Source organism: Ictidomys tridecemlineatus, chromosome 1 (genome assembly GCF_052094955.1).
Source record: "Ictidomys tridecemlineatus isolate mIctTri1 chromosome 1, mIctTri1.hap1, whole genome shotgun sequence".
Lineage (NCBI taxonomy): Eukaryota > Metazoa > Chordata > Mammalia > Rodentia > Sciuridae > Ictidomys > Ictidomys tridecemlineatus.
In genome coordinates this window covers 39,137,508-39,150,870 of record NC_135477.1, presented here as the reverse complement: position 1 = coordinate 39,150,870, position 13,363 = coordinate 39,137,508, and the positions used below count along the sequence as shown (strand labels likewise).

General features: G+C 30.5%; 1 protein-coding gene across 6 annotated transcripts in view; it reads left to right on the top strand.

The window, feature by feature from the left end:
- Positions 1 to 13,363, top strand: part of Ccser2 (coiled-coil serine rich protein 2) — a 142,368-nt gene that overhangs the window by 107,513 nt on the left and 21,492 nt on the right. For all 6 annotated transcript variants that reach the window (XM_005340087.4, XM_013365086.4, XM_021719989.3 and 3 more), the window contains 2 exons: positions 2,773 to 2,859; positions 8,660 to 8,749. In XM_005340087.4, coding sequence (XP_005340144.2) covers positions 2,773 to 2,859; positions 8,660 to 8,749 — 177 coding nt within the window. The remainder of the gene's footprint in view (positions 1 to 2,772; positions 2,860 to 8,659; positions 8,750 to 13,363) is intronic.

Sequence of the window (13,363 nt, the reverse complement as noted above, 5' to 3'; positions counted from 1 at the left end):
TTGCCCACTAGACATTTCTGCACTATCCACAGATGCCTGTAACATATATAAAACTCATACATACTTCTCTTTTGATGGCACAATCATTCATCATGTCACTCAAACTAGAAATGTGATGTTACTCTTTACTACTCTTCTGTGCCCTTTTCTCACTTGCAGTAAATTTTCAGAATGTTCATATTTTACTCCCTTGTGATGGCTATGTAATGTTCCATCAAGTTGCTACACAATATTTCCATTGTCCCCTTATAAGACAATTGTACATTTGTAAACTTGCAGATCCTACCTTGTATATTTTCTCATAATTTCTTTGCTATGATTTTTTTAGGAATTATGCAACTGAATCAAAGAATACAAGTATTTTTATGATTTTTATACAGAGTCATGTTCATCCAGAAACCTTACTTGCTAAGTCTGATATACGCTTTTTTTCTAATCTTGGTTAGTCACATTGAATATTTTCCCGATAATTTGATATCTTTAGAACAATACCTTCATTATTTTACATTTCTTCAACAAGCCAAATAGAAGATTTTACCAGTTATATATTTGTTTATGAGAGCCAGCTATTTGTCTTGGGGGACTTGAAAATGATCTAATATACTTGAATAGACTCAGATGTCCTTGAGATGCAAATCCTTTGTCAAATTTACATAGGTTCTTACCAAGCTTTAATATTAATCGTATAGATAGATGCCTTAAAATTTTATATAATAAAATATATTTATCATCTCTTTTCAAAACACACAAACATGCTTTTATTTAATAGAAAATATGGAAAACTAATTTAAGCTAAAGTAGAAATAAAAAGTTTAACACCCATCAGCATTTTAAAAGCATCTTTTCAGAGCTAAAAGATAATGAATTCATAAAGCTCTCTACCCATCCAATAAACAAATGGTAGCTCTGTTAAGAAAACCTAGGTGATTAAAGTTTTTTTAATTAAATAGGGGTGCTTTCAAAAGTGAAAAGGATTATTTCTCACTTATAATATTTTCCCATCATCATTGCTTAAAACTACAGATACATCCATCTCTTTGTAGAGCTGATGGGGTGTTTATTTTTGTTGTTTGGTGCTGGGGATTGAACCTAGGGGCACTTGACTTTTGAGCTACATCCCCAGCCATTAAAAAAAAAGGTATTTTATTATATCTGTATATTAAAGATAATTTGATGAAAATTCATTTAAAACTCCTTTGGAAACATTTTTTAGTGCATTGTAATTATACATAATATATTGAGTTCATTTTGACTTAATTATAAATGCATATAACATAGTTTTCTCCATTGCAATCCTCAGTACTACCCACTTCACTTCCCTCCTCCCTCTTCCTCTACTGCATTAGGTCCTTCTAGTTATTTAATTAATTTAATTGATGCATTATAGTCTTATATAAAATTAGAATGTATTGTGGTATAGTTATACATGAGCCTAGTATGATTTTGTCAACTTCATTCCCCAGTTCTTCCCCTTTTCCTGTCTTCTTCCTTCCCTTCCTGCTTCCTCCTTGGTCCCCAGTTTCTACTCTACTGATCTCCCTTCTGTTTTCTCCAGATCCCTATTTTTGATTAATTTTTTTCTCCCTAGCTTCCACATATGAGAGAAAACATTCCACACTTTTGGTTTTCTGAGTCTGGCTTATTTCATTTAGAATAATGTTCTCCAGTTCCATCCATTTACTAGCAAATGACATAATTTCATTCTTCTTTTTGACTAAGTAGAACTCTATTGTGTATTTATCAACTCTCAATGATTTTATTTGCTACAGAGCCTAGCAATGTGTCAAAATTTATCCATAGAAATGTATCTTTGATATTCTATAATCCATCTTTTTCTGGTTAATTTATGAATTTTAAAAATTCCTATTCTCTTTTTATGTTTAAATAAAGATCATTCATTGTGTGTAATAACTTTTCCCATTGTTCCCATTGTCTTGTATTCTCCATTGTTTGGGATACTGCTGTATTATTAGAATTTGCTTACATATTATCTTTTTGGAAAGATACATCATCCATGTGTATATTCTAAGTTCTTTGCTTATATTATTTTATATCTATATTTCTGAGTGATTGAATGGATTTACATAAAATGGGCTAACACTAGGTTAATGATATTTGATATTTTGGAAATATAACCAGATTGCTGCTTGACTTGATGGTATGTTCCATTTAATAGCATTAAGTAGTCCTTATCAGTGAAGTTTGGTTGTTTTCTCTTTGATTCAAGCAGTGCTGCTCAATAAAGTGGTTCCTTGATAAAGAATCTTCCTTGTTGGGCTTCTTCCGACACGTTTATCTTCTTGCCGATTTTTGAACCAGCCGTTAAATTCCTTTTGCAGCTTTAATTATACTAGTTTCTCTACTTGTCACACCCCTCTTTTCTTTGGCAGGAAACTCAAATGCATCCCTTGAAATATAATGTGAAGTTTCTGTTTTATGTGTGATTTACTTTACTGCTGGCTTAAAAAGGGGATAATGGTATGTTCCTCAGAGTGGTCAGGATCAAAAGCTGAAATACCTGAAAGTGTTTAGTTTCTAATACCTAATAAATGTGCTTAATAAATGTTAACTGTTGCTTCTGTTATTGTTCATTGTTTACATGTCAGAATCATTGTGAAATCTTAGAAGTTTTTGATTTTTGTATTTAAAGAAATACAAAAGTTTTTCTTTAAATGAAGAAATAGTTCTTTCACTACTGAGTCTTCATCATTGATTTAGTGCTTCTCATTAGGGGTATTTTAAATGACTCATTTAATTCTTTTAACATTGCAGAATGAAGATTTATTAAATGAAATGAAACAACTTAAAGAAGAAATAAGGAAAAAAGATGAAAAAATACAACTATTAGAACATCAACTTGTAAGTATATTATAGTATAGAATTTAAAATGGAGACTTCCAAATTGGTCAATATGTGGCTTTTATAAGACAGCCAGAATTAGAGTTTGACTTTATTTTGGGCTTTCAAACTTATATAATTGCATTATGTTTAGATTATATATGCTTTAATGAAAATATAATGTTAAATTTTGTCTAAATATGAAGTATGCTATCTGAAAAATTCTTCCTTGATCCATTTTTGGTAGCCTCTGTTTCTGGGATTTAAGATGCACCAGTTTATATTCATTTATTGATTCATTTCAAGAAGTAAGTACTTGAAGTTGAGAATAAGAACTTTCTCTCTGAGTGGAATGACATTGGTTATTTAAGCTTAAGTATTAGAGTGAAGGAGATTTCAAGACAGTGTTTCTTCTCTATGGATGATGAGTGATCCCTCAGAGTCATGTTTATACTTTCAGTATACTTTTATAATTGTTAATAATTTCAAATGTTAATCCCATATAAAAACAGTATTTAGGAGCTGGGGTCGTGGCTCATCGGTAAAGTGCTTTCTGGCATGTGCGAGGCACTGGGTTGGTTCAATCCTCAACACCACATAAAAATAAAAATAAACTTCCAACTACAACTAAAAAAAAAAAAATTTTAAACGATATTTATGGCACCTTGAATGCAATTATAATGCAACTTATATAATGTAAAAGACCAGGATAAAAATAACATAATGCATAAAAGCCAAAACAAAATAGAAATATTAATTGGAAGGGAAAAATATGTATTTTGGGTATAGCAAAGCATTTGAGCAATATGAAATATTAATCTCTAAATATATAGAAGTTATAATGTACTAAACTCTGAGCCACTGAGGTCAGGTTACAGAGATAAAAATTTATGAGTGACTAGAATATACAGATAAAATACTATGATTAAATGTACAAAGAAAATTTATAAATCTGAATAAAGAATAACCTAAATAATTCAAACTTAAGTTCTCCCAAATATGAAAATAGAAAGAACAATAAGACCTAATATTTAAATTTCAAAGACAAGTATCAGCTAACTTTCAGGGAAGGAGAAAAAAGAAGGCACTTAGATTAAATAAATTTGCAAAAATTTATTACAGAGTACAAGAAATTGTTGTGTCTAGTACGCTCCAGAGAACAGGTTGTGTACCTACTATTTTAAATATATCTGGACAGTTTTTATTTATACATAAAGGTAAACTTTCATAACTTTAATATCTAGAAAAATAAGTCACCAAGTCATCTTTATAGGCTTACTTATAGTGTACTCCAAATACTTGAGTGATAAACTGAAAAATAACTCAAGAATAAGGAGATAAAGATTAAAATGAATGAACAGGGAAATGGAAATCATCTTTAGAGAAACTGAGTTTTGCAAACTTCTGAACCCTTTATTGAAGAAAGCTTAGTGCTCATTATTTTATTTTACATATTGTACATCATTTTAATGTTGGAAATTGCTTGAATTTATAAATCTTTGATTTTTGTGAAAATAAAATAATTTTAAATTCTAAAAATTGTAAATTACTAATGATTTTTTAAGAGGTTTAGATAAATAAGTTTCAGGAAAGAGATAAGGGAAGGAAATCAGAAAGATAAGGGAAAGAAGTCAGACATACTGAATTTTGTACTTCTACAAATGAGTGCTCAAGTTATTCTTCATTTTATTTTACTGTACTTCAGTTATAATGTTTGTGACATAGTTTGAGACAGTTAATAGGTTGGAATAGTGTACAGAAAATGATGAAATTAAAAGGGATATAAAGAAAATCTCAGATCTGCAAAACTAAGGCAATAGTAATTAGACCAAAAAAATATGATTTTAAGTACAAATGGTTTTACTTCGTGAAAAGAGTTTCATTGAGGATTTAAAGCAAAGTGTGTAGTAACTTGCTTTATATATAGGAAATTTAGGTAAATTTTTGACATTGATAAGGCTGAATATAAAAGGTTGGGAGACAGAATAAAATTATCCTCACCCAAAAGTGCAGTATTAAAATTAGAAAAGTAAGTTTAATAATGGAAAAATAACACTTTATCTTGATTTATGATTAATAAATAATAGGACAAATCTTCTTATGCTGTTTAGTTTTTTAAAAGTATTCTCTTATCCTCTCCTTGGTTTGTATACCCAAAGGACTTAAAATCAGCATACTACCGGCACATTAGTATTTATAGCAGCTCAATTCACAAGCTAGACTATGGAACCAACCTAGGTGTCCCTCAATAGATGAATGGATAAAGAAAATGTGGTATATACTCATTGGAATATTACTCAGCTTTAAAGAAGAGTGAAATTATGGCATTTGCCAGTAAATGATTGGAGAATATCATGCTAAGTGAAATAAGCCAATCTCACAAAACCAAACACCTAATGTTTTCTCTAATATGCAGATGCTAATTCACAATAAGGAAGGGGGGAACTAGGGAAGAATAGCGTTACCTTAGATTAGGTAAAGGGAGATGATGGGAGGAGAGGGAAGAATATGTGGGAATAGGAAAGGTAGTAGAATGAAACAGACATTATTACTGTATGTAAGTAATATGATTCTGCAGCATGTACACTCAGAAAAATGAGAAATTATATCCCATCTATGTATATAAAAGTATATAAATGCATTCTTCTGTCATGTATAACTAATTAAAACCATATAAAAATTTTTTAAAAGTATTTTCTTAACTTTAATATGCATCTTTAAGAAAAATGAACAGGTCTCTTTATAGTTGAAACAATATTATCTATCATCTTTAAGCAATTAATAGAAATTCCTTAATATTTTCTAGCATCTAGTTCATGTTCATATTTTCCTACTTCTTCCCAAAATATCCAGTACATTTGATTTGTCCAAACTAAAATCAATTCTAGGACCATGTGTGACAACTGATTATTATATCTTTTAAATCTCTTTTAATTTAGAACCATTGTTTTTGTTATACTTGTGAAGAGAAAAGAACCAGCTGTCCTGAACAATATCTCACCTGAAAATAATTATATAAAGATTTCAGAAATATGTAAGAATCTCAAAGAAAGAACACAAGAAAAGTGAAAGCATTAGACTTTAGCAATATATACCATTGAATTCTCATTTTGATATATTGAACCTAGAAATCACGTTTATTGTGAATCAGCTAAGTATTGTACACAGTTTTTTTTTAAATATAGATTACTCTAAAGATTGTGTGCATTCAGCTAGAAACTCCCCTTATAAACACATCAGAATCACATCAGCCCATTTTCAAATTTTAGGGGAATTGTGGCCTGTATCAAGAGAACTTTGTGAAACTTACTTGAAAGTTCCTGTTGAATATAGAGACAATGTTAGTGTTTTCTCAATATATAAATTTAGCCAATTGAATGAATTCTTTGCTTCTTATTGCAAGCAGCAATGCTCTGTGAATTGAATGTCTTACTAATTGAGTTTTAAGGGGCTAAGTGTCTCACCCACCTCCACCTGTTTGGTAGTAAGAAATGAGAAGTCATTCAGATAAATTACCAATAGAATAACATGGTTTAGTTATGGACTTTGTTAAAAACAAAAACATTTATAAACTCAAAGTAGATATAGGAAGTGGTATATTTCACATTATCAAAGTTAAAATGGTCTTCTATTTGTATTTCTTTATTGTTTTCTTTCTTTTTATCTCTAAATAGCTTTTTTAAAAATAGGATAAAAAGCAATCAAAAAAGCTATAGATAGGAATTAGAGGACTTTTCTAAGTTCCAATATGAATCAGCTGAATGACAGGCAGTTTTCCTTGGTTCTGTAGCTCTTTATTTAGAATGTGAAGATTTTTTCTTGTTAGTTTCAAAAGTCCCCTTCCATTTCTAGCATTCTGTGCTTTTTTGTTTTTGAAAAAAATGTATTCAACTCTAACCTATGTTTGCATGAAGATTTTCAGAAGCATATAATGACAGTATGAAGTGTTGAATTCATATTTTATGTGAAATATGCTGATGTAAAATCAGATTTGCAGTGCTCTGAGAATGTAACAAAAATGTATAGAAGATTGTCTGTTTAAATCTAATTTTAAAATGCCAAGAATTACCAGTTTATTTTCACCTCAGAACACTAGTTAAATAGTAGATAATTTACATATATATGTATATATATATATATACTCATTGAACTTTTTCATAATAATCTTGTAAAATTGCTAATATTGAATTTTCTTTCTTTATGGAGACAGAAAGTGGTACTCAGGTTAAATGGGTTAACAGTATTTTTAAAAAACCATGATAGACCCAGAGTCATATCCTAGCTTTGAAATTTGATAGCCATGTTCTCTTTAGGAAGTTATATAATCTTTCCTAAGCCTCATCTGTAAGTGGGTATAATAGAAGTAGTACAGACACATAAGTTTGGATTGTTAAATTAACTACATATGTAAACTAATGCCTGGCCTGTGGGTGTATGATAAAGATTAACTCTTACCAAATGACTTGATTTAAACTACTTGGCATAAATCAATGCATATCATATGATGTTTCAAGTTTGCAGTAAAAGCCCCCAACTAAAAGCAGCTTTAAAAAATAATTAAATGTGTAAACTCAAATAATAAAAAAATGTATGGGTCCCATCCATTTCTATGGTTGTTTATTGATCATTTGGTTAATAATGAAGTCTAGGTTGGTTTTTCTGGAATCCTTTTGTCTGCCCCTTCATGGATAAAAGATTTCTGCAGTAGCTTTTTATGTCACTCTCTCACACAGTAATAACCAATTGTGGGTAAAGGTCTATTTTCTCTAGCATATGTATTTTTTAATCAGGAAACACTTTCTCAGAAATACCACCAGGGTTTTTGGCTAGATTTTAGTTACTTGTGTAGAACAAATGGATTAACAATTTTGGTTCATACTTACCAAGATGTGGCTCTTTGGAGCAAGAGATAAGGCACACCTCTGCAAATAAAGGATCACACAGGAGATGCGACTCTGAACACAAATTAAGATCTGTCAGCAATAAAGGAGACAGATGAAGAGGGAATTATTTAGGTAGTCATTTTGTATCTGTTAAAATGTCACTAGAAACTAGGCTTTCTGAATTATGGAAAATTTAATATTTTCCAAGCATTATTTTTTCATGTGTTAGTAGATAAACCACTGAAAGGATATTTCTGGAATTGCTGTTGTCAAGGTGAATTAAGTAATGTACTTGCATTATAATAAGTGTTTTATATTATATTGTCTTTTTTTTGCATACCTGCCAGGTATGTTAAAAGTTAAGTCCTATTATAGTGAATTTTATACTACATTTTGTTTCAATCACTATCCCATTTTGGGGGGAATAGAAAATAAGCATGTCCTATAGAAGATTTTGTTTTTAAGTAGAAACAAGTTTACCTTGATTCAGTAATCTAGAACTTCTTAGGTTTTCCTATGAGAAAATATATTTACTTTGAATGGGATTGTTTAACAAATAATGTAGGTATGTTACAGCTTCACAATTAAGGGAAATTTTTCATTATCATCTTTTTATTTATTTATTTTTTAATTTGATGATAATTTGAGAGACCTAAAAATACACAAGAGGTATGTCCTATCATATAAGTGAGTGCTTTAAGTGGAATCATGTAGAGAATTTATTTATGAATTGAGAACATCAGGGTATCTTGTCACAGGGTGGAATCCTTTAAAATATTCTTGTTCAGTAAAGATGATACATTTGGGGGGCTTTAAGCAGTGTAAGTAATGAGTAGACAGTCTGACATGTGGGCTGTTGACATTTGATATCCTGTAGAGTGATTACTTATTTGTGTGTATATGCATTAAACCATTGTAAAATTTTTGGTTTTGTTCAGGCAACCCGGTGTAACTGCCACCAAAAATCTAAAGAGGAAAAATGCTCATATGCTGATAAATATACCCAAACACCCTGGAGAAGAATTCCTGTAAGTGACATGTCGTTAATCTTCTCTCATGTCATTTGTTATTTTGATGTCCCCTCCTGCTCTTTTTTACTCTAATCACTAATAATTTTGAAATGCCATGGCTAATTTTCTTTCTTAGGTAAGTTTTTTCTTGTCTCTTAGATGTTTATGTGCTTTCTAAAGCTTCTCTTGTGTGTCCTATATAAGCGAATGTGCATTTAATAGCTTTTCCATTCTGCATATTGTAGCTCATTTTATTTGAGTGTCTATTCTCCTTTCATTGCATGTTTTTATGAGAGTAGTATTTTCACATGGCCTAAAAAAAAAAAGAAAAACAGAAGTCTAATATGCATTTAATTTTTTTGAGCAGCATATGACACTTTGAGGATATATGATGTAACATATTCCTTTTGTTGTTGTTGTTCTTGAAACTTTTACAAATTTATTGTAATTACTGAAAAAATATTGAGGGTATTAGGAAATTTAATGCATGAAGACATAACAGGTAAAAGTGAAGTTTCAGGCAGAGTTACGGTCTAGATTCCTAACAATAGGAAGTAACCATCTTCCTTATTTATTTTTCAAAAATGTTATATCTCAAAACACATTCATTGCTAAAAATATCCTGACCATCCCTTAAACTTAGTTGAGGATGTTCCTGAGCCAGAGAATTATTACATGACCATCAGTCATCATTATCCTCTGTATGATGCCAGGTAATAGACATTTCTTACTAATAGAACACCTGATACACCAGCCTTGACTTTTATTTTGCCTTATATTTAGCAGCAGAATCCTGGTAACACAAATGAATCTGGATAGGTAATGGTTATTGTAATCAACAATTCAATTTAGAATTCTTAACTTTTTTTATAAAATAGTTACTTTCTTTTAATCTAACAAGTAATTATTTTTGTGTGCTTTGTATAAGGTATAGTGGAAGAATTAATTTATTTGGCAAAGTTTTGTAATTATCTCTTATTCTAGATAATAAGCTCTTGAAGTACAAATGTAGAATAGGGGAAGGAAGTACACAGATACATAGGTATTATTCCATTTATAAGTACTTTTTAAAAGGAACTAGTGATATACTGATTCAAACTGCTGTACGTTCTATGATGGCAGAGGATTGGGAATGTCTTAGTGGGAGAATCAAAAAGGTTGAGGAAGAAGATCAAGGTAGTGTTTGAATCATAGAAAGTAAAAGATGCCGTGAGGTGAAGATGATATATTTTTTTAATGTCAAAGGATATGGAAACTTATTGTTTGGAGGCAATGGCAAAAATAAAAGATTGTGCCTCTTGCTTAGGTTTCTCCAGTTACCCCAAAGGGAGGTTTATGTCTTCTGACGTATTACTAAATAAAGTGGCAATTCCATTAAGCATGAGAAGTTCCCTTTTATGGAAGTTCTTTATATTATTTTGCCTGGCTCCCTCAACCCCTGGCTTGAGTTCTAGAAACTGCATATTTGTCAGCCTCATCACTAGACAAAAGTAATTGGTGTATACCAACCCAGTTTTACCATGATCTTGGTTGAAATGAAAGTCAGTTTTCCAAATTAATACTCTTTAAAAACCCAGAATTCAGTTTTATCTATTATCTATTATGTAAAGAATCACCTAGCTAAATATTTTGTTTTGTCTATAGATAATGTAACAGACTCCAGGGAGATTAAATGCCCTACTAAAGATTCTGTAGTAAATAAAGTGCTGAACTAGTACTATAATTCAGGAATCCTGACTGCTAGTCCAAGATTCCTTTTAATAAAAGCACACTGAGGAGCCCTAAAGGGTGAGAGATTTTACAGATTAAAATGGTAGAAATATCTAGCAAAATGAATAGTAAAAGTAAAGGCAAAGAGGTAGAAAGGAGTAGTTAGGCAATAGTTAGTATAGAAGTGTATGTTTGAGGAAATAATGAAAATTTGTTAAAATTTCTTATTTTAGTATAGAATGGAAAATTTTAATCCAGAAATTACTGTAAATGTAGTTTTACTGAGCTTTATTTATTTTATTAAATAAATAAATATTTAGCCAAATAAAAATAATATTTACTGAAGTAGTAATTTTTAACTATTAAATATTGTCTATCTGATTTTTCTTTTGCTCTTTGGGCAGCATTGGAAACCATTTACTATAATTACAATATTTTATTTTCTTAAAAAGTTATACTTTAAATGTTTTCTTTAGCAATTACCCAACATATTTACATAAGATTTTGGTAATGGAGATATGGAGATGCAATGTGGGTCTTCTTTGGCAACTTTTAGTTTGTTAGGCAATAATTTTTGGAGTGAAAACATGTTATTTAAAAGTCCTCAAGCTTAGTAAAACTAATTTTTTAAAATCTGTCTAAGCCTTTGAGAAGGTTACAAGTTATAATCTTCACCCTTTCTTATGATTTCTAAGGAAATTTAAATGTGCTTCTCAGCATTGTCTTAGTCATTTGATTATAGAACCTATGTCAGAGATTGATGAGGGACTTGTGAGGATTTCCTCTGAATGTTTTCTGTATATGTAGGAAGAAATATGGCTGCAGAAGGTTGGGGAAGAAGATCAAGGTAGCGTTTGAATCATAGAAAGTAAAAGATGCCATGAAGTGAAGATGATATATATTTTTTTAATGTCAAAGGATGCAAATGGAAGGTGGAAAGAAATGTTGAAGGAGAGAGGGTTGCTGCTTATAGGACCTTCTGGCAGCCATTTAGGAAGCAGAAAGAAATAAAAAAAGAAAATAAGCCAGAACCTCAGTCAGAACCTGCTTGAGGAGGGAGAGTGATTGTCCACCAATGGCAGCAAAACAATAGAAATTTACATGTATTGAATACAATGTAAATTTCCATTACAGATTTATTCAGAGGAATTTTGATACTCTCTAATGACTACAAATAAGATCTCTAAAATAGAAAACGAATAGGAAAGAAAGCATTAGAATAGAGGAAAGGAAGAAAAGCAGATTTTCACTTACTCCTTGAGCAGATATTTGTGTTCTTCTCAAAGCCAAGCACTGTCTTAATATGGGAGTGTGAGTGTGAAGAAAATACAGACCCAATCCTCAAGATGCTTATGGAAACTTCTAGTATGCCTAAAATGGTATTAATTTTGCTCTTTTCCTACATGAAGAACATAACACTAAGAAAAGACCTGTGCAAGTACTTGAACAGCTTTTATACAGCTGTATTATATGAAAATCGAGATTTTCAAACTTATGGATAGCATCTTATTTCCCTTCCTGTTCAGTAGCTACAGGAGGTGAGGTTAAAAGGAGTAGCGAGAATAAGGTCATAGCTCTGGGAAGGAAGGTCAGAGGCTTGATATCAGTGAGAGATCACAGTAAGGACTTCCCTGAGAGAGAAAAGCTTTTTACCTGGTTTGCCCTGTGTAGTAGAGGTCTTAACTCTGTATTATAATGATCCATAGAAACATTCTTGTAGTATTTAAATTTTCTGGGAGAAAACTATTCATGGTTGAGAAGACATATTTTCAGTAAGAGGGTAAAAGAAAAATCTCCCACAAAATCCAATCCAGTGTTAGTAACAAAACAGTTTATTCACAAAATAGATTGTATATCATTTTCTCAATGGAAAAAATGATGAACTTCAATGACTTTTCTTAAAGGAATGAAAACCCTGGTTTGCATGACTGTGAATATTTAGTATAGGAATTAACAAACTATTAGTAAGGGTGTGAAAAAGTGCCCACCAATTAAAACTCAGAATGTGCAATTGGATCTAATACTACTTTTTTCTTGTGTTTTAAGAACTAACTCTATTATGTGTAGCAAAGAGACAAGGAAAGATGATTTATATACATTTTAAAATACTGTGTTAGAAACAGTTTCTAGTATTGTATCAAACATTAGATCATATGATAGATATATACATGTAATTTATATCAATTCAACAGTTGAAGTATGGTATTATAAAATATTATTTGTGCTTAGGGTTGGGTTCTCATGCCTCAGATTTATTGAGTCAAGTATATTTTCATTATAACTTTATAAAAGATAAAATCAGAAAATTATTACTGATGTATCACAAAAACCATATTATATTTATAATTTCCAGAGGAAAAAGAGTTTACTTGCTTCCTAGCAATTGTGATAATTTTAATAGCAGGAAGTCCTTATTTTTATTTTCATTACCTGGGAAATAGGATAGCCTGCTAACTAAAGGGAACAAGGTAGCCCAATGATATTTCATGTGACTAGTCTGTTCTAAATCCTTTTTGTTTTAGAATATATACTTTCCTGATTTAGAATAGATTAGTTTTTATGTGGGAAAATTTTTCTGATTTTAAATTTAGATGTGCCATTTTTCCTCCATTTGGAGATATGTCATATTATTATTCACATGCATATTTAATATATATTCATATTTGGAGATAGAAAAAATAAATTAAGGGATTTATTTCTTTGTCAGGATTTATTTATATTCACTATTACTTGTATTCAAAATATGCCACTAAAAGTATTTTAAGTGACAAATACATACACATTGGTATTTAAACAACAAATATTTATGTCTGGGTACACAATCGTTTTTTAATTGTGTAATGTTGAGTCAGTCAACGAAAGTAGCTATTGAGTATACCTTGTGTCACTTAGTTTTATAAATGGTGGCAGGGGTTAGTGGTG